Below are 22,000 nucleotides of genomic sequence, written 5' to 3' on the forward strand. Positions count from 1 at the left end.
GATATTTTATGAAAAAAGTGACAAAAAAAGAACTATTCAACACTATTTTTTATACGTCAATAATAGCAGTATTCTAGAATTTATTTTCGGTAAAATCATTGTCATATCCAAGTTATTAAATGTACGCAATAATAAATTAATGTTCAAAAATTTTATAAAATTATGAACGAAAATCACATTTTATTTATAACGGAAATCGAATTATCTATTGGTTTAATATGTCAAAGATATTTTAATTTTTCATAGACCCCATTGTAGAATACGAGTTGGAAAGTTCTGAAGAAGTGTTGAAACCTCTAAAATCACTTATGTACGAAAGAACTGGAGGGAACTACAGTATACTAAGTAAATACTTTTAAAGTATGGAAACCAATACAACGAATGCGCAAAGTTATGAGTGCTCTTTTATAGATTTGGCCTATAAATGACACAAACACTATAAGTTTGTAAGTTTATAAAGCACATAACATAACGATTGTGTCAAAATGTTAATAGTATATAATATATTATATCTATTGCAAGTATTTCTATAGAAACTTACATCATGGACTCACCATATTTGTTTTTGTACATCATGTAGAAATAAGTTCTTATAGGTAATTATCTTGTTGGTTTGGTTATTTAAGTATAAATTAACATTTTAAGTACTAAAAACAAACACAATAAAGTTTATTTAAACGATATTATGAAATCAATAAATTACACCTATTTATTTTATAAAGGAAATAAATACAAGAATATTAACAATAATAAATATTTAAAAAAGCAAGTCACCTAAATATTTTCAATACTTCAAAGTTAAATAATTTACAATTTACTTAGATTGTCCATTATTTTCACGTAGTTTTGTTACCAATCACAAATGTGTGAGTAAACCATTACAGTTTACGATTATTATACAACATATCTTTATTATCGGTCATATTTATATGGCTGATGTATATATATATTATAGACCATATATACTATACGGTATTAAATAGTTAGGCATATAGGGTTCAATGTATAGAATGACCGAAATTAGTTCGCTTGCTTTGCTATCAAAATTAAAAATAAATAATTCATACTGCATTACGGTCAATTTTAAGTACAAAATCGGACTCGAATAAACTACCCGATGTCCGTCTGTATACAATTATTATGACAAAAAATACGCTCCATGAATTACACAAAATATAACCAATTCGTATCTTCACCCTATTTTCTCAAGATCCACAGATCTTTGTTTAATCTGCTAGTAATGAATATGGCTATGATCATAATACTTGACCACGCAAATATGGATATTAGTCCCATGTAGACAGGCTCAGAATCGAAAGACCAGCCCTTAGCGGTTATTGCCAGCAATGCTTTGACCGGTGCAGTCATTGGAAACAGAGGACCAGTGAATTTCAGTAAATAGTGTGCACCTTCTAAAGGCCATATCAATCCTGTTTTACAAAAAAAGACAACATATTAATATTTTTAATTAAAACAAAATTATTTATTAAGTAAGTAAGCCCGAATTTCCTTAGTGTGATAGAGTTTTAAAATTGTCCACCATAAAAATTCAGATATTAATGTGTTAATTAAAATTATTAAAAGAGCTTACCACAAGTGAACGACATCATTAGGTTACTGCCAGTGCCTATGTACGTGGCAAATATGAAATCTTTGCATAAAGCACCGATTAAGAAACCTGTAGAATTCAATAAACATTTTTACAGTCAATAATTGTTATGACTATATGATAAGTTGCTTAAATTAATTACATTTTATTTTTTAACACTATTTAAATATTAAGTGGGTAATTAATAATTATAAAAACATATTTAATTTTAATTATGCATACGTGTTAATACAGTACATTTCAATTGATTGACTATAATAATAAATATAGCTGTTTATAGTTTTCGGTAATTAATTTGTCGACTTACCAAAAATCATTCCTTCCACTCCTAGAAGTATGAGTATGAGAATTGTGGGAAAATGATCTCCTACATAAGGATTGTCAAAGTATATGTACATCACATACATGGATATGGCCGTTTGTATAACGTGTATTATCATTTGCATTATGACTGTAGACACTAACACTTCACTGAATTTAATACCTGCAATAAACACGACCAATTATATTTTAATGGTTTAAAAATCATTATAATACGAAACTAAGGCGTGGTGACAAACGGACAGTAATTATCTAGTTTATTTGATTTTCGTTCCAGGTATTTTTTTATGGTCCATCCCAAATTCACTATTTATTATTTATATTGTTTACCAGCAAAAGAGCATGTTTACAATTTGGGATTATAATTGGATGTTTCCCAATATCGACATGCGTAACCACGCTGGACCCGTTGGGAAATATACGGGCAAAAAATATTATATTCGCATATTGAATATGTAATATAAATATATATACCTATATTATATAAGTATACTCACCAGAAACCATCATCCTTTCCATCATTCCCTCTTTTTTTTCAGTTAAAATCAAACCAGCTGTCAACAGTACCGGCAAATAGTAACAGCACCTGTCAAAACAAATCACAGTTGAAGTTTTATCATTTGTATCACAATGCATATGATACTTTATCTCGTTTCCATGTACAAACAAAGTTATCATTATACCATTTTGGAATAACGATAATGCACTCATATCTCTAAACAGAGGAATCCATTACGCGAATATGGACCGTGAGTGCACGATAAACGATTTTATTATTTTGAAGATATCTAATTCGCATGCACTATAAATAGGTACTCGTAAATTGTATTATAATAGTAATATACCTAAAGTTTAATAAGATGTCTTGTATTTTCTGTCAACACATATTTCCTTTGCTCGTGAATCCACTGCTATTTTATACTTCATTTTACAAACACTCAATCTTACCGACATGCTCCATATCACTATATTTATCTTCAACGCCCTCAAACGACTTTTGATCAATTTGTATAAAAAAAAGATAGTGTACGGTCACTTATTTACTTAAAATTGAAAGGATAAACACAACGATGAATGAACTGATAAGTTAAAAAATACGGTTTATACAAATAAGAGTAACTCAAGACTGAATGTTAACTGTACAAGTAGACAAACGATAAAAAATCAAAGTTGATATTATATTCGAATATAAACTATAATCTATACTAATCTAAATTTAAAAAAAAATGTTGTGTAATATATTATATATTCAACCCGATTACGGTTGTTTACTGTTGGATATGAAACTTTTATAAACATTTACGTATTGAAGATATATCAATAGTAAGAGTATCTTTATCGGACACCTAAAATAATTTTCGTTTTAAAATCTCAAACGTAGAGTATGAAATAAAAAATTATTTTCTAATTGAATATTTTGGAATACTATTGAGTTTCTTCTGTAAATAATATTTTAATACTTCTGGATATTTTTCATATATTTGAAAATAATATTATAGCATCATAATTACATCATCATAAGATATAATATTCATATTTTTAAACATAATATGCACTAAATTGAAAAAATAAAATTATTGTTATATTAAATTCAAATTCAAGGTATACAAAACAAACCAATATAATATATATATATTAAAATTAGATCAGCATTTCGGTGGTGGATCTTTCTTTTTGTTCTCGGACAGGACATTATAATTTTACTGTATTCGATTTGAACGCAATGATTGCATTCGATATAAAACGATCCTGAGCAGACGAGGGAACTTTTTTTATTTAATTTTATTCATTTCTATGGTGATAAACAAAGCGTTATAAGAACAGCTTAAGAACGATTTATATAATTATAATTATAATTTATAATTAGGAAATATCATAAAAATGAAAAAAAAACTCTAAATTCGCTCAAATTTTTTGAAAATTTTACCATGTTTATTTAAGGCTAATATAAGTAAACAACCTAAATTTCAAGTTTTTACGAATGTTTTTAACCGAATTACAAAAAAATAAATAAACATCATTGTAAAACCAATACATTCGTCGCTTCGCACAGAATCTAAAAGTATCAAGAAATATTTTATTATAGTAAAATATATGCCATTTAATGTACCTATCTATGACTAATATTAATTATATTTTTAATGAAGACATTTTGCATTATTTCATGCGAAATTCAAAAAATGTTTTCCTAATAAATAAAATTATCACATTATATGTATTTTACGCTGTAAGATTGTAAACAAAAGAATTCCAACCTTCTTATTATTCTTTTATATATTCCCACAATCTATTTAAGTTGTTCTAAACTTTTGTATTAACAGATTTTAATGCTGGTCTTTTGGGAAATTTTCCTTTTGTTCTAGTGTTTTAAAAACTGAACGATAAAATTTAATTTAATAAAAATTGCATTATCAAAACGAAGACAATTATTAAGTAGGCATGAAAATCATATTATCTTTTCTTTTTTTTCCGCATCATAAAAGAAAACTATAATTTTTTTAGCTTAAAATTTAATATTCTATGCGATTACAGATTTATAACTACCTTATTATATTTTATTTATAATAATATTAATATACTCACAGACACAGTATAGCTGCTGAAGCATAGTGGATGAAAGTTGTATTTACCGAGCCATATATCGGTTCTCTAAACTAAAATAATACAAAAAATATATTAATACTTCAATTTTTAATTTTATCGTGAATTTTTTTTAATAAATATACAAACCGAAATAGGAGTGGTTCCAATTTTAGTGCTAACATTGCATTTAGTCAATGCTATACCCAAGTACTCTTGCATACCAAAAATAACATTTGCTCTTACCATATTCCCAATGTATTGATCTATGTTTAAAAAAAAAACGCATTATAACGTAAAAATATTCCAAATTGAATTGTTTTTAATTTTATAAATTATTCTTGACTGTTTTAAATGGAATAGATATATTATTTATTTAAAGACATTTTAAAGTTTAAATAAAATGCATAATTTAAAATATATATACTTACAGTTGATTATTTATTATTATTGAATGCCATTATGTTAAATATTTTTAATTTTAAGTTTATTTAAATAAAAAAAAAAAAAAAAATAGCTAGGATTCCCAATTTCTACTTAAGGGTTTATGTATTTTAAACTTTATTTCTGGTAATGTGCTTTTAACATGGAAACTTTCAATCACTTACCAGACAAGTCTATCCAAGCCTGCACTGTACTTAGTTCGACATCTAAGTCTGAAGTCCTAGAGGCGTTTATGAAACGTACAGCCATGGATGTGGTATAATTAGTCGGGAAATATAATAAACCCCAAGCGTCATTCTTCTTCACTGCTTTTAGAGCGGAATCGATATCGTCATAATGTAACTGTTAAGGAAAAAAATATGAAATTGAATACAAATTTTTTTTCTAATGATTTTGGTTACATAATATTTTTCAGATAATAATAAATGAATCACAATTATTTATAAAAAATGCAAACAAATATTTATGAATAAATAAAATTGCGTAATATTATGATGATATTATATTTGTAATTTAGACGTTTTATAAATTAATTATTTGGTTATTAATATATTTATCCTGAACATAAAACCAGAAAAATACATGACAACTAACCGAAAATTACAACATAATACAACATATAACATTTACACCGGATTATTTTTGAGCGAATTTTGGGTAGATGTATATAGAATATAGATACTGTATTATTCAACGTATTGATATATTTTTTTATAGGTATTGAATTGTTTTTTATGATATTGAAAATCAAAAATCAGCAATTCAAATGTTATGATGTACCCATATAAGAAAACAAATCTTATATTGTAAGTTTCAAAATAAATTTAAAGACATTGGAAGAATATGGTAGTTCCTTGCGTGAATTCCATTGAGACCACACATGGCTTAACGTTGTTAACCAAATATGATCCAAAAGAAATGAAAAAAAAAATAAACAGAATATTTGTTGCAAATATTTTTATATCATTCCATTGTACTTATTATACACAGCACAAAGTAATGGAATTTAATATATACCTTGTCAACTATGTGCATATATTTCCTTTATCAAAGAATATTATACATTTATTACACACACACACACACACACATCCACCCGGGTGTCCTTCAAATGTTTATACCGAACACAAATGATAAGGGTTATGATATTAAGTACCTACGTAATATTATTATACCCAACTTTTAATCCTCAGCATTTTTGTAATGTACAATTTGAATGACCTATAAATATAATATACGTGTATATAAATTCGTATAAATAGTACTTGAGGACGAATAAAATACTTTGAAACTAAAAAATATTGCAGTATTTAAACATAATTTAATACTTTAATTTGTAACCATAATAATAGAATAATTATTATTGCATTTGTCCATAGGTAGCCGGTAGGTAAATAATCAAAACAATAAAATGAGTACCTTAATCTAATGATTGCAACCAGTTCGCTAAGTTATCATTTTACTAATACGATTTACTTACAATATTCATTGATTTATTTTTTATTTGATCGACATATGCACAACTCATTATTACATCATTAGGATTATCGAGGAAACATCCTTTGTAGTATTCAGGTTTACATTCTCCGGGTTGTCTTTGTTGAATTTCTTTATTCACTACTGCAATATACAGCCCTTTGGGATCATGTCCAATTGCTAGGTTAAAAAAATAAGTTTGCACTAGAGGCAATAGAAATAGAAAAAGTAGAAACCTACAAAAAAAAAATATATATATATTTATTTAAATTTATAAGTAATACACATATTATTAATTAATTTATTGTTATAATAATATGTTTTGAATAAATTATAATATTGTATATGGTAAATATTATTAAGTCAGATATACATATATTATGTAGAACTTAGGTATTAAATACCGAATAAAAACCTAATAATAAATATCTAATCATGATTGTTATAATGTGGCTTTTAATGTTTAGTCTAATAATAACATAAATGCATTTGAAAATATACATTATTTTTATATAATATTTATCGTTCGACAAATTAATTGTTTGTTCGATAAATCGAGTTTTTACTTACATCTTTTGTTGCACAAGCAACGATACGTTTTTGTATAAGAGACAATTCATTCTGTTTAATCGGAAGAACCCATCGTTTAATTTTAATTTTATGTTGGATTTTTTGGAAGCTAACTTTTTGTATGAATCATCAATCTGAAATCCAACAACCGAAAAGTTTATTGGTCATGTTCTTCTTCTTATATAATTGTTTAAGCACATATGTATATGCAGTTAAAGGCACCTGAGCATTGGAAGATGTTTCTTGTTTATAACTTAGTGTCAAAAAGGCTTCTTCTAAAGTAGCTGTATTACATCGTGCCATTAAATTTTCGGGTGAATCTTCAGCCAATACAATACCCCCTCTCATCATTCCGATCTTAGATTAAAAGTGACTTATTAAATTATTATTATAATAAAACAGCTATTAAACTATATTATTTTAAAAACTCACTGTATGAGCTTGTCTCGCTTCTTCAATATAATGTGTCGTGATGATTATTGTTTTTCCTCTTTCAGCAAATGATACTAAATGGTTCCAAATACTGAAAACATCACGATAAGTTTAATTTATAAATCACCTTAAACAACAATATATAATATACCTATGACTTAGCACTGGATCTAGTCCGACAGTAGGTTCATCTAATATTAAAATATTTGGATCATGCAGAAGAGCAACTCCTAATGACACTCGTCTTTGTTGCCCACCACTAAAAAAATAAACAATAATTATAATTTATTGTATTACTATAATTACACATTTGGAATTTTAATGCAAAGCTGTAGCCTTACACAGTGTTCCGTGAAAATGACTATTTTAAAAATGGCGGTCTTGGTATTTTCTGTAATAAATTGTTATAAGTTATAACTAATATTATGGATTAGCAAACTTAAAATAAGTATATCTACATTTCATGGTAAGTTCTTTCGATGTATAAAGTCACGTTCTTTAATAACATAAATTATGACAAAAAATTTTACGAAAAAGTATTAAGAGCTTACAAAAAAAAAAAATTATGTTAGGATCTATATAAAAAAAAAAAATATCACGATTTTCATCGAAATAACAATAACGAAGGTCATTAGGTTTTATAACGTTAAGCTATGCACATGTTCGGACCAAAATCCGTTTAATAATAGTAACTTTAAATACTTATTATAACATAACACAATTCCAGGAAAATAAAACCTAATTAATCACAAATTTAACTTATCATGATTTAAATTATAAAAGTTCATATATTTGAAACTTATATAAATGTCACCTACAGATTTCGTTATAGTTAATAAGTTGAAGGAGTATAAATGGTAAAAATAGAAAAATAAAAAACAAAAATAAGAAAAAAATCGGGTAAGCCGTGAATGTCGCTCTGCAGTATAATAGGTTATAAGTGGGTCACTGTAATGGATGGAATTAAATTTGAATCTAATGATAATATTATATCATTGTATACGAAAAACGATTGTGGAGACAGTTTATATTATAAATAAATAATAATAATAAATATAAAAGATATATTATAGATTATTAAAAATTTTCAAACCTTAGATTTAAAAATAAAAATATTTATAAATTTCAAGCTTAAAATAATTTAAGAATTTTTGTGGTTTTACGTATGTTATCAAAATTCAAACTTTGAATGCTTGTTTAAAAAATTTGAGACTGTTTATTTCTTTTATTTTTCAACTTCTATTGTAAAAATATATTAGAAGCCTTGTATTAAATTTTTAAATCTTAGATTTAAAAAGAAAAACATTTATGAATTTCTATCTAAGATAATATTTGAACATTGCCGTAATTTTTACGTATTTAGTCAAAATTTGAACTTTAAATGCTTATAAAAAAAATCATGCCTATGTATTTTTAATATTTTTTAACTGCTATGGTTGCAATGTGTTAGAAGCCTTGCATTAAATTTTCAAGATTTTCTACCGAACACATACATTTTTATCGATATTTATAGAAAAAAAAACTAAAAAAGTTGAAAAATTAAAATGTCAGTAAACAGCTCAAAACAAATCAAAATATTTTGAAAATGTCATCAAATATAGAAAATGTCTAAATTTCATGTGTTTTAAAGTTACATCAAAAACTAAAATAATTTTTTTCGAAAACTGATTGTGCGTAAAAATTCCCGTTTTTTCCTTAAATTTTAGTTTATTTATCCCGAGAAAAGTATTGAGAATATTTTACTTTTGAACCCCCAAAGTACCAACTAGATTCACTTTGTGATCGAAAAAGGTATTGAAGCAGTGCCGTAAAAATCATAGGTGCAGGTGGTTCACAGCACTGGGGCCCGTAAGGCCCCTAGGGCCCTTGGTGGATAGATGTCAATTTTTTTTTAAATTTGATTCATAATAATTTTATTATTATCTTGTATTTAACTTCATATAACAAAATGTAAAGCCTGGTTCGTTATATTCTGTGGTTTTACTTGGAATCGTTAATCAAAATATTGAGAAAATTTACTAAGCCAAGAGTGACATAAATAGATTTGTTGATTATTATACGCGATACCTATGCACACACAAACTAACAATGTACTCGAGAATCAGAGCGGTCCGTTCTACGTAACTACGTTATTCACTCCTGTCGATATAATATACCGAATGGCGAATACCGATCGTCAGACGACAATACGACATTAATTATATTGTTTTAACTATTGGCTAATCATTTTTTTGTAACTCTTAATAAACAAAAATTAAGATGTTCTAACAGCTTGTATAATTTTTTTGACAATTCCTGTAACTGTGGCATCAGCTGAAAGATCTTTCTCCAAACTTAAATTAATAAAAATTACTTGAGGATTTCTACTTCCCAAGAAAGATTAAGTAATATATTATTAGTATTAAGCATTGAAAGTGGTCGTACTGATGAAATAAATATTGAAAAAATTATTGTTGATTTCACAAATGTTAAGGCTCGAAAGAAAATGTTTTTTTAACACTTAATCATTATAAAAATATAAAATATGTAATAGCTATATTATATAATAATAGAAATTATTATTTTTATTTTTATTTTTGGTGTTACATGAAAACTAAAATTGTTATTTTTATATTTATTATAAATCATGTTTGTAGGAACAATAATCATATTATATATTTTAAATATTAACTTATATTTATACTATGTGCCTATATAGATTATTTTACAAGTTTTTTGTGTTAATAAAATCTACTCAATATAAAATTTTGATCCTGTATACCTATTACCTACTACATTTAAGCTCTACATATAATTGTTTCAACGTGAGAATTATGTATCGGTTCTTTATAACGTAACACATCCACAAATACTAACCTATCTAAGAAGTAAAAATTCCAATAATATGAAGTTAGTCTGACATTTTATGTATCTCAAAAAAGGGGGGCCCATATGCATTTATTTGCACCTGGGTCTTTGACTCTCTAGTTACGGCACTGTACTGAAGTCAAAAATCGAAGCACTTTTACTGCCCCAAAACATGATGACAGACACGAAAAAAAACACACATCATGGTCAAATCAATACATTCATCGCTCCGCTCAGAATCTAAAATTATAAATTGTTAAGATTATACCTTATGAAAAAAGAAGTAATAAGTAGAAGAAACAAAAACGCAAAATTTATATTCAGAATCTATTTCTAATATTTGTCACAATTAATTTTTAATTTGATTTAATCATTTATTTAAAAATTATCCTTTTCTCTTCCATTCGATATGTATTTATCACTATGAACTATGAACAATACATTATCTCCTAAGTCTATTTTTGTTTAATATTTTCTCCATTAATATTATTTCCAACAATAATATTCCATAATATATTAATCATTTCAATCACAGTGTAATATTATAACATTGAATAATTTATCTTCATTAATTGTTGTTGTTTAGCTATCAATTATCATCCTAGTAGCAAATAAAAACAAAAAAGAGGTTATACAGTTAACCTGGAAGTACCGATAATCTTAAATTCCTAGTGGTTTAGTAATTACAATATGTAATATGTATGATATTTATTTTTACAAAAACAATAAATATTATAATTAGAAACTTATATCAAGATAATTATTTTTATTCATTAGGTAGTTTTAAATGTAAAAATAGTAAAATATAGCTCAAATTAGAATGTCGTTTTTTATTTTGAAAGATCAATGACAAAAAACAAGTATAGGAATGTTTTTAGTAACATAGCATAACTCTTAAAATATCCAGAAATTATTTTGAATGAAACGCTTTTTAAATATATATATATATCGTATATTATAATATATTTGATGAACCATAAAAAAATGACCATACTATACATCCAAAGTATTCGTGTTTTTTTTTTAAATTACATATTACATTTTTTGAGGTAAAACGTATACATAGTAAACTAGTAATTTATTCTCATAAAGTATCGACTTATGATAATAGTAAATAATAAATTGAAAAAAAAAATTATTTTAAAAAGAAAATTGATTTAACAGTACTCAAAAGAACAATTTTACTAAAATTGAAACGAATATTTTCTGATAACGATTTTCATTAATATTTACCTAAGAATTTCAACTAATCTATTATCAGATGGAAGTTCCAATAATAATGATAATTCTTTGGTCCTTTTAGCGATTTGTTCTTGATCCATGTTGAGCATACCACCATAGAACTTAAAAGTTTGTGCTATTGTTAAATGTTCATGTAAATTTAAATCCTGAAATAACATAAATATTCACATGATTAATTGGTTTATCGTTTAAAATGTCTTACGCGTTTTCTAGCAAAATACGTAATAATCGTAATTTTTAATTATAACAATAGACATGCAAGTAATTTTATGTCAGTATGTATAGGTAATATTAAAATATAAACATATAGCCTATCTACATTTTGTTTCAGTCATTCGATGTTCATTTATATTAATGTGTTAAAATCGAATATCTAGTTAAATGGCTAGATAAATTATTCAGTTGTGTTCGTCATACTATGTATACTGATAAACTCAGATAGAAGTTCCTAAACAAATATCGTCTTACAAGTATTAATTATCACCTGATCTGATTTCCTACTCAAACTAAATCGAAGATATAACAATATGTAACAGGCATATCCATAACTAATTCAAACATACAATTGTGTTAAACTTTTGTCCTTAAAAAAATTAAATAAAATTAAGGTGAACAAGATCGAGTTGAGAAAATATGTATAATATATAATAAAAATCAGGAAAGTGGGTATCACTCTGCTGTACATTAGGTGGTGAGATGGACCTCAGACTAGGGTAGGTTAGATTTGAATGCAATGATAGGTATCATTGTATACGAAAAACGATTCTGAACGGAGATGATTTGTCAGTCTAGGATATATTATATTTAAATATTGTCATATAATTCTATTTTGAAACAAATATATTATTTTTCAATTAGGACGCATTTTGAATGAGGCATGGTTAATCAATTTTTCCAAAAACATTACATGTGGTTATCATAATTCATAATACCTTATATTATCATTGATATATACATATTATACCGGGTTTGAGGATAAATCGTTATCATTACGCGATTTCATAAATATTTAAAACTCAAAAGTTCAAAACATTTTTCCTATAATGACGCTTCAAATTTTCTCTATAGCTATTTGAAGCAAAACTTATAGAAAACTTAGTGTTGAATTTTATAACCTTAGATATAAATATAAACAATATTATGAATTTTGAACTACAAAATAATTTGCAAATATTCGTGGTTTTGACGAATTTTTGTCAATATTTGAAATTCAAATGCTAATAAAAATTTAATTTGAATTTCCGGTGGACATTTTTTTTTGTGACAAAGATTGACAAATTTGTAAGGAATCTTGTATTAAATTTTCAAATCTTAGGTATAACAGGAAAAGTTTTTATGAACTTCTAGGATAAAATAATTTACGAATTTTCGTGATTTTTACGTATGTTGTCAAAATTAAAATTTGAATACATGTAAAAAAAAAGTTGTGGCTATACATTTATTTTATTTTTCAACTGCTATTGTAAATATATATTATGAGCCTTGTATTGAATTCTCAAATCTTAGAATTAAAAAGATAAACTTTTATGAATTTCGATCTAAGATAATTTGAAAATTGCCGTAATTTTTACGTATTAAGTCAATATTTGAACTTCAAATCCTAATACATAAAATCGTGCCTATGTATTCTTATAATTTTTTAATCACTATAAGAATAACTTATGAGGAACTTTGTATTAAATTTTCAATTATTTTGATAGGGCCAAAAAAATTTTATCGACACTTCAAAAAAAAATTTTCAAACAAATTGAAAATTTCTGTCGTCTATAAATATCTCAAAAAAAGTCAAAATATTTTGAAAATTAAATCATGTAAAGAAAATACCAATCTAAATAACTGATAAAGTTTTTAAGTATCTATGACTTACCTATACTTTTTGAATAATAACAAATGTTTAAAATCGTTTGAGGATAAATCGTTATCGTTACGCTATTTCGTAAAAATTTAAAATTCAAACGCACTTAAAATTTTTCCTATAATTATGCTTCAAGTTTTCTCTATAGCTACTTGAAGGAAAACTTATGGAAAACTTAGTGTTGTATTTTTGATCTTTAGTTATAAACAAACACAAAAAATTTTATAATTTTTCAACTTCAAAATTACTTGCAAATTTTCGCGTTTTCGACAGATTTCGTAAAAACTGAACTATAAACGCTTATAAAAAAAAATTGTGACTATTAATTTTTAATTTTTTTAGCTACAATAATAACAATTTATAAGGAACCTTGTATTAAATTTTCAAGTTTTTTTGGCCATCCAACATTTTTTTACCGACACTTCAAAAAAAAATTCTCAAAAAAATCGAAAATTTCAGTGGTCTATAAATAACTCAAAAAAAGTCAAAATTTTTTGAAAATTAAACTGTACCTATATATATCACTAACATAAACATTTGGTGAAAATTTCAAGTATTTACAGTGATTAGTTTTTGAATTACAACCATATAAAAATATCGATTTGGTCGAAAACTGGTTTTGCGTAAAAATTCCCGTTTTTCTGTCATTTTTTTTTTGTTTTTCTCGATTTTTTTGAAAACTGTTGAAAAATGTTTACTTTTATAATGCACCAAGTATATTCACTTTTACATCGGAAACCACCCTCAAAGTTTGAAATCGAAGCAATATTTCGACTATAATTATGCTGTACACAGACACATACAAAAAAAAACACACACATCATTGTAAAATCAATACATTCATCACTTCGTTGAGAATCTAAAATTTAAAAGATAAAATATGAAAATATTATACTATAGATTAAATAGATAATATACTTGTGTCCATCATTTAGAAAATGTATTCACACCAAATATATCAATCGGGACCAACAATAATTCTACGGGTTTTCGACCCTTATGGTAGCACTTGAATGTGTAATGATAAACATAAAACTGACCCCTTAGACATTTATGGGTATCCACTATCCAATAATATCCGTTTTAACAATAGCCATATTTGGTCCTTATGATAAATGTACTTTATTTTATCGCCCATCGTATATGATTTCAAAAAAATAATGTTTGGAATTCTTACTTGTGGCATATATCCGATATCTTCTCTTTTAAACGCCTTCACCATTATGTCACCGGAGTCCAGTTCACTTCTACCGACTATGCAGCTTAAAAGTGTTGTTTTACCACATCCACTAGGTCCCAAAAGTCCATAACTGAAAAAAAACACATTGAAAATATTTTAAGCATTTTTTTATTTATGGTAGTAATTTTATTATTGTATTATTTTATTAATGACAAAAAATTAAATAAAAATTCTTGTCAGCCATGTATGTGCCAAGTTTCATATTTGGATTGGAATAATCTATAATATTTTATATTCATCGCTGACACACTATTATATTTAGTAGCGCAACAGGAAATTTTGTATGATGTGATTGAGTGTTATTGAAATCATTTTTTTAAATATAATATTATAATATATAAGCTAAATAAACACGGTGAATAGGAGAAGTTACACTTTAAATTAAATTTGAGATACCTAAATTGATCTCTACGAACATTCAATACGATTAAAGCAGTAGCCTATAGCACATATTATTGTCTTTACTTTTAAATAAAATACGAATAGTAAAAAATAATCGAGATTTAATTTTAATTTTAGTTCAATCCTTTGGTGTAATAATTAGTAAGAGTATCAAAGTAAAAACACTTTGGCAATAATACGAAAATCATACACGTTATTTTGATAAAAAAAAAACTTCTGGGAGAATGGTTTATTATATATCTTTGATAATTAACCAATAATCCATTTTATCATAGAACATTTAACTGACATGAATTATAATATTAGTAGGTACCTATACTAAGCAATTTCCTAGTCCAAACTTAGAGTATACTTATACAGTTTTATTTTTAAATTCATTCTTAATTTTTTCTTCTATTATATATTTTTGTCGTTATCGTTTCATTGGAATTAATCGACTCACATTTTTAATAAAATAAAATATAACATGACAGTTGTGCATAAAATATCTCATTTGACCTTAATCATTAACTACAATAACTATTAACTATATCAATTTATTTTTTTTAAATAATTTATCGAATGTAATAAAAACCTTATATATTACATCATATTATTATTAAATATAAAATATATTCTAAATAATGCTGCACATGGTTTTTTATTACAGTCACTTTTAACATAAAATATTCTAATTCATGTTGCTAATAAACATAATATTATTATTATGCAACATTTAAAATTTAAACGTCATACAGATATGTTACCTTATATTAAAAAAAATATGGGACCAGTCTAATGCAATTTTTTATGATACTCGCAGCATAATTATTAACCATAAAGTTTTTATTTATTTAATACATAACTACTTTGGTAATTTCTATTTTTATACACATATATTTTCACGATTATTGTACCAGTGATTTATGGGAATTATAATTTATAATAAACTCGTTACATTTCTCGTTAAAAATCATACATTTTAGTTGCTTAAAATACACCAATTATTATATTTTAAATTAAAAATAATAACATGATTTTTAATAATCATACTGTGTAATAAGTATTGAGTTGTATTATTATGTATTGCTATTATAAAATGTATAAATAGTGATCTATTATATATATGCAGTCCAACCCAAAATCATAAAGATTTGTGTAAAATGTTCTACTTGTTTATTTATTTATTGCATGTCTCTAGAAGTCTAGATAAAATATATAATATCATCTGTATTAAGTAAATTTCTTCATAATGTTGCATAATTTAAACTCGTGTGGAATTCAAAGTTCAATTTCTATAATGGCGTTTAGATAAAGAGGGTTTACTTTATTATATTTCTATTTGAAAATACATTTTTTCTAGAGATTTTGCATATATTCCTTATATAAAAATATATATATATATAGTACTATATAAATGGAGTTTTCAAATCTTCGTGTTCATCGGTGTATAGAATTCTAATCTATTCTAAGTGACAGATTGGTTAGATCGTTTAACTGAAAGAGAGTTCTCTCCTCAGTAGGTATGGTTTATGTGTACTATTATAGCTGGGGATAGTGCATGTTTTATACACATTACAATTATATAACGAGTTATTATTTTTACAGGAAGATTCATTGAATATGTATATTGCCTCATGTTATCCTTTAACAATAGATCGGTGAAAATGATGATTTTTTAGAATTTTTAAGTATGACCATTAGATATTTTCAAATACTAATGTATATTTTTGTAATATTTGAAGGGTGTCTACGGTGACACAGACATTATTTTTTCCAAATAAGAACTAACATTTTAATTGTTGATATTTTCAAACAAATAATCTTTTTTTTTAAATAGTAAATATCTACTAATTTACAGAATTCAGAATATGAAATTATAGATATTATTATCTTATTTATTATGTAATATAATTTGATTAAATTTATTATAAAAATATAAAAGTAGTCATATGCTTAGTGAATTACACTGTGTATAGACTTTTATTAACTTTTTATTATTAAGATATATATTTTTAGCTGAGTTATAATGGACTGAAAATTATAAAAATATTGATTTGAAAAAGTTGCATAATAATGATTTTTTATATGTAGAATATGTATTTACGTACTTTGAGTGCCTATAAGCGTATAATTAAATTAATTTTTTTTTTTTACAATTATTATTTTATTCAAAATCATAAACTAATTTACCCAAACCCAATTAAGCCGAGCTTGTGGCGAGGTAAATGAGTTGTTATAATACTTATTGTATTGCTACCTAAATAATATGTTAAATATAAAATACATTTTTTTTTTTAAGATACTTGTGTCATAAAACGGTATACAATTAAAGATCAAGTGACAACTATATAGTTTACAATAGTTTCTTTTCTTAAATTCATAATTTTATTATTCTTATCATTATCAAAAATACCTTTTTTCAGTTAAAGTGGTATAGCCTTAAAATATATTGGACCTAAATAATCTATGAACTTATTTCCTATATTATTTTTTTTTTTTTTTTTGTGTAATTAACACACATGTCATATTATGCCCTGTTTTCCCATTTATTAACTTGTTTAGTAGTAATATTACCTGTTATAAATGTGATGGAGAACTGCCTGTATAAATACCTGACCGGTAGAACTCTAAGCTCTTTATAAATTTGAGGAAGTTAGCCATAAAACTCAATTTTCCTAGACATGTTTTTACTGCATGATTTTGTTGAATTTAAACTAATTAAAGTGATTTTATAGCATTATCGGAACATCCACCCCATAATAATAGACCATGTTAGAATATCAACTAATAATGACTATTTATATTATTATTTTATTTTTATTGTTGTTAGTTTTTGAAGTAAATTTATACTAAATATGCAGAATATTTTAAATTGTTGACACCAGTTGTTTTATTAACTCAAATAAAACAATTAAATTTAGAAAACGCAATTAAAACATCAATGAATATAAGATAAATTTGTTGAACTTTAGTATCTACAAAAATCTATCTTAAAAAGATTGAAATTTTCAATATTTTCAATATATAGGTATATATTTTTTAATATTATTGAAATTTTGCGATCTCCAAGCATAATTGTATCATATAACAATTATTTAATACACATTTCGAATAATATGAATATATTAAGGTTTCAAAGCCTAAGATGTTTGAAGATACATAATATTATTATATCAATACACGAGAGATATTCCAAAAATGTATAGCTTTATAGCGTGTTTGTATTCAAAATTACACGTGTCGCTATATCAGTTACCAATTTATAACGTATTGCATTAATATAATAATCCATTATTTTATAAAATTAATTGAAATCATACAATTATAAAGGAAAAATGTATACTACACACATTCGTATCCATATGTTAATGTGCTGTTAATACGATAGGAAATTCATAAAACTAGAATCGATTAATATATTTATCCTAGCGGTCACTTGAAAGTGTTTGTCATTCGAAGTATAAATAAATAAAAAAAGTGGGCAAGAGGGTATCGCTTTGCTGTATAGTAGATGGAGATGGAGACTAAGTCACTATAATGGATGTGTTAAATTTGAATATAATGCTGGTTATCATTGTATGCAAAAAACGATACTGAACGGAGATGATTTATTAGTCTAGGATATATTATATTACCTATATTTAAACTACAATATATTTTATACGCGAACAATATTTAAATATACATTTTATACGCTCAAGAAATGTTTTTTTATATTAACTCTGGAGTTTAAAAAAAAAAAAAGTTATTTGAAGAAAAAGTTATGGAGAACTTTGTTTTGGGGTTTTAACCTTAGGTATAAATCACAACAATTTTATAAATTTCCAACTTCATAATTCCATGAAAATTTTTGGGATTTTGAAATATTTCGTAAACATTTGAACTTCAAATGCTTATAAACAAAAATTGTGACAAACGATTTTTGATTTTTTTTTACTACGATATTTAAAACTTAAAATAATACTTGTATTAAATTTTAAAGATGTTTGGATAGCCAAATTTTTTTATGGACATTTCAAAAAAAAAAATATATAGAAAAATCAAAAATTTCAACTGTCTATAAATAGCTTTAAAAAGTCAAAACATTTTGAACATTTAATCGTAAATATATAACGCTAATATAAACATTTAGTAAAAATCTCAAGTGTTTACAATGATTCGTTTTTAAGTTACAACAAAATAAAAAGATCGATTTTGTCGAAAACTGACTATGCGTAAAAACTCGCGTTTTTTCGTTACTTTCTTAGGGGTTTCCCTGACGATTTTGAAAACTACTGAAATTTTTTTACTTTTAATCCCCCCCCCCCATAACCTCATAAAAAAAATACCAACTAGATGAAAAACATACATCATTGTAAAATCAATGAAATTCGTTCAGAATCTAAAATATTAATTATATTTTCTAGTAGTGGCATTAAATTTGATTTATGTAAAATTAATCCAAAAATAATAAAATAAATAATATACATAATAACATTATAAAGTTTGCGTCATAGGTATATTATCATAATATTTACATTTTTAAAATTTCAGTTACTAAAAAAGTCTTTTTATATAAATATTAAATTCTCGCTATAGTGCGAATGTTTTAAAAAGAAAAAAATGAATAAAATTGTTACATTATTTAATGCCTCATCAGCTTTTTTATTTTCCAATACGTTTCCATTTGTTCAGCGTGATATAAATCTATAAATATTATGTAATATTGGAATATACAGTATTTAGAAACATTAGATTTTAGTCAAAAGTACAAAATAAATACTTTCCACGTTTTTGTAAGTTTAAATAACAGAGTGATTTCCATTGCAATTTCATTATAGTAAACTAAATTTCTTGGCTAAATTTGTATTTTTTTAAGATAATTTTTAAATAGTCGTTAAATTCTGCTTTATTTACTTTAAACAATAATGATTTTGTTTTAAATATATATTTATGTTATTTTTAACATACTGAAGATAGAATTTTATTTTTAAATTAATATTTATCTATATTATTAAAATTTGATATTCTCCGTTAACTAAAATAATATAACATATACATAGTATACATTACTCCAGTTCCAGTAGATGTAGTTTATTCTTTGACTCTTCGTTAATTAGAATATTTTTTAGATTTAAGAAAAGACCTATGTAATGACGTCAGTCTTCTTTTAAGTTTTTATTACCTAGTGATAAATTATTTTGATTTAAATCGTTTAAAATAACAGACACAAATTAACAAAAAATCAAATAACACCAAGAATAAAAATAAAGAATAGTAAGTTATTGAATTGATGTACTGGGAAAAATGTAGTATATTTTTTTTTTTTTTTTATTTAAAAATACGCCTCAACTACCAGGGTTATTGGTGTTTAAGATATACATGTTACAGTTTAATTATATTTACATAATGATACTATAGTATAAAGAAGAAAAGTATATAAGATAAATAATATGATATCAATAAATATATAGTTATATTTTTTGTAGAAGGTTCGTTTCTAAAATATAGTATTATGATTAGTTAAAATAGTTAAATAATAAACATTAATGTTATATTTATTTTACGAATCACCACAATATATAGGTTGGTATCAATGTAATCTGGTATAAGTAAAAAGTAAAAAGTAAAAAGTTTTAAGATTTAGTGTGTACTGTTTTTTTTTCATTTATATACCATAAAATATCCATTAACCTGAAGAAAATTGTTTTTTAGAGGATGCGGCGATTAAAAACTAAATGTAATTATTATAATATATAATATTATAATGTAAGAAAATCGAATGACATTTTTACGTCTACGGAAATTCACTTTGCTCCGCCGCGCGTGGGGATGACTTTACGGTGACACGGAAAATTGGTATATATACCCGCTAGCCATCCGGCAATCGAAAAATCCATTTGCTGTTCGTTAACTTTTCCTACTCAATCTACAATATATACACAGTCGTTCTAACCTACATTTATAAACGTTATATAATATACAATTATAGGTATAATAGTGAATGATTTTTATTATTTGCTGTCACTTTTTTTATTGCCACCCGCGTTAAACATTATATTATTTAGTATGGTAATATGATACCAATAAAATTACACGACGTCATTGAACGATCGTAGTGCTGGGTCTACAAACCACATTCATCATACAGGATAGTAAAATATTTAGAATTATTACCATGAACCTCAGAGCGGCACGATCTTAATAATTTACTGGTGACATGGTATTATAGTATTAAATGCGTGATTTTTAGGTCGTAAAGATCGTAAAAATATACAATATTTTGTCATCTTCGTGCACAACGAATATTTTCCGCATATTACATACACGGTACACATATATGTATATGATTACAATAATTATAGACATGCAATACAATTTAGCCAGTTTATTCTCATATCCCTTTTAATTCTTTGATTGTGCCTCTGTTGATTTTGATTTTTGTAATTTTCAAGTATACTCAAACACTTATAGATTTCTTATACCATTTACAGGTCGTATCCCTGGGGCATCTAAACTTTGTCTATTTTATGATGTTATGCATATGATCAAGTTAGGCTATTTTAAAAACTGTGAAAATTTTAATTTATCTAGTTTTTATCTATATAATTGTTGGCTTATCTTTGTACAATACGATTAAACGTCAAACACGTGTTGTCCGTGAGACGATCCATGATCAACTAAACTGACCATCATCGGCATCGCTGGAAATTTTGCTTTCGACAAATACGTATGCACTGACAATAATCAACTGATCAGAGTATATATTATATTGAAATATTAATATTATATAATAATTTTAATATAAATAATTGCGAAAGCATTAAGTTATTAAATTTACTATTTAGTGTTAACGTCACTGACTATACGTGCAATATTATTTTATTTTATCTCAGTTTTATATTTGACATATTATAATTGTTTGTTAAATATTATAAATAAATCATAAATGTATCGAATAATAAATTAATAAAAATAATTGCAATTATGATCTCGTAATATTATTAATCGTGGTGGTATT

General features: G+C 25.1%; 1 protein-coding gene across 2 annotated transcripts in view; it reads right to left on the minus strand.

Annotated features, from left to right (window-relative positions):
* Positions 1-645: 645 nt before the first annotated feature.
* Positions 646-22,000, minus strand: part of LOC107170845 (ABC transporter G family member 23-like) — a 34,697-nt gene continuing 13,342 nt past the window's right edge. For both annotated transcript variants that reach the window (XM_089221389.1, XM_089221390.1), the window contains exons 3-16: positions 14,554-14,686; positions 11,513-11,667; positions 7,584-7,691; positions 7,433-7,523; positions 7,223-7,357; positions 7,001-7,134; positions 6,435-6,666; positions 5,119-5,296; positions 4,661-4,776; positions 4,514-4,584; positions 2,428-2,516; positions 1,917-2,093; positions 1,592-1,678; positions 646-1,430 (exon numbers count right to left, since the gene is read on the minus strand). In XM_089221389.1, the coding sequence (XP_089077515.1) occupies positions 1,198-1,430; positions 1,592-1,678; positions 1,917-2,093; positions 2,428-2,516; positions 4,514-4,584; positions 4,661-4,776; positions 5,119-5,296; positions 6,435-6,666; positions 7,001-7,134; positions 7,223-7,357; positions 7,433-7,523; positions 7,584-7,691; positions 11,513-11,667; positions 14,554-14,686 (1,939 nt within the window). In that variant the 3' untranslated portion in view covers positions 646-1,197. The remainder of the gene's footprint in view (positions 1,431-1,591; positions 1,679-1,916; positions 2,094-2,427; positions 2,517-4,513; positions 4,585-4,660; positions 4,777-5,118; positions 5,297-6,434; positions 6,667-7,000; positions 7,135-7,222; positions 7,358-7,432; positions 7,524-7,583; positions 7,692-11,512; positions 11,668-14,553; positions 14,687-22,000) is intronic.

This window comes from Diuraphis noxia, unplaced genomic scaffold (genome assembly GCF_037042655.1).
Source record: "Diuraphis noxia isolate RWA-SAM2 unplaced genomic scaffold, SU_Dnox_SAM2 contig0002, whole genome shotgun sequence".
Classification (NCBI taxonomy): domain Eukaryota; kingdom Metazoa; phylum Arthropoda; class Insecta; order Hemiptera; family Aphididae; genus Diuraphis; species Diuraphis noxia.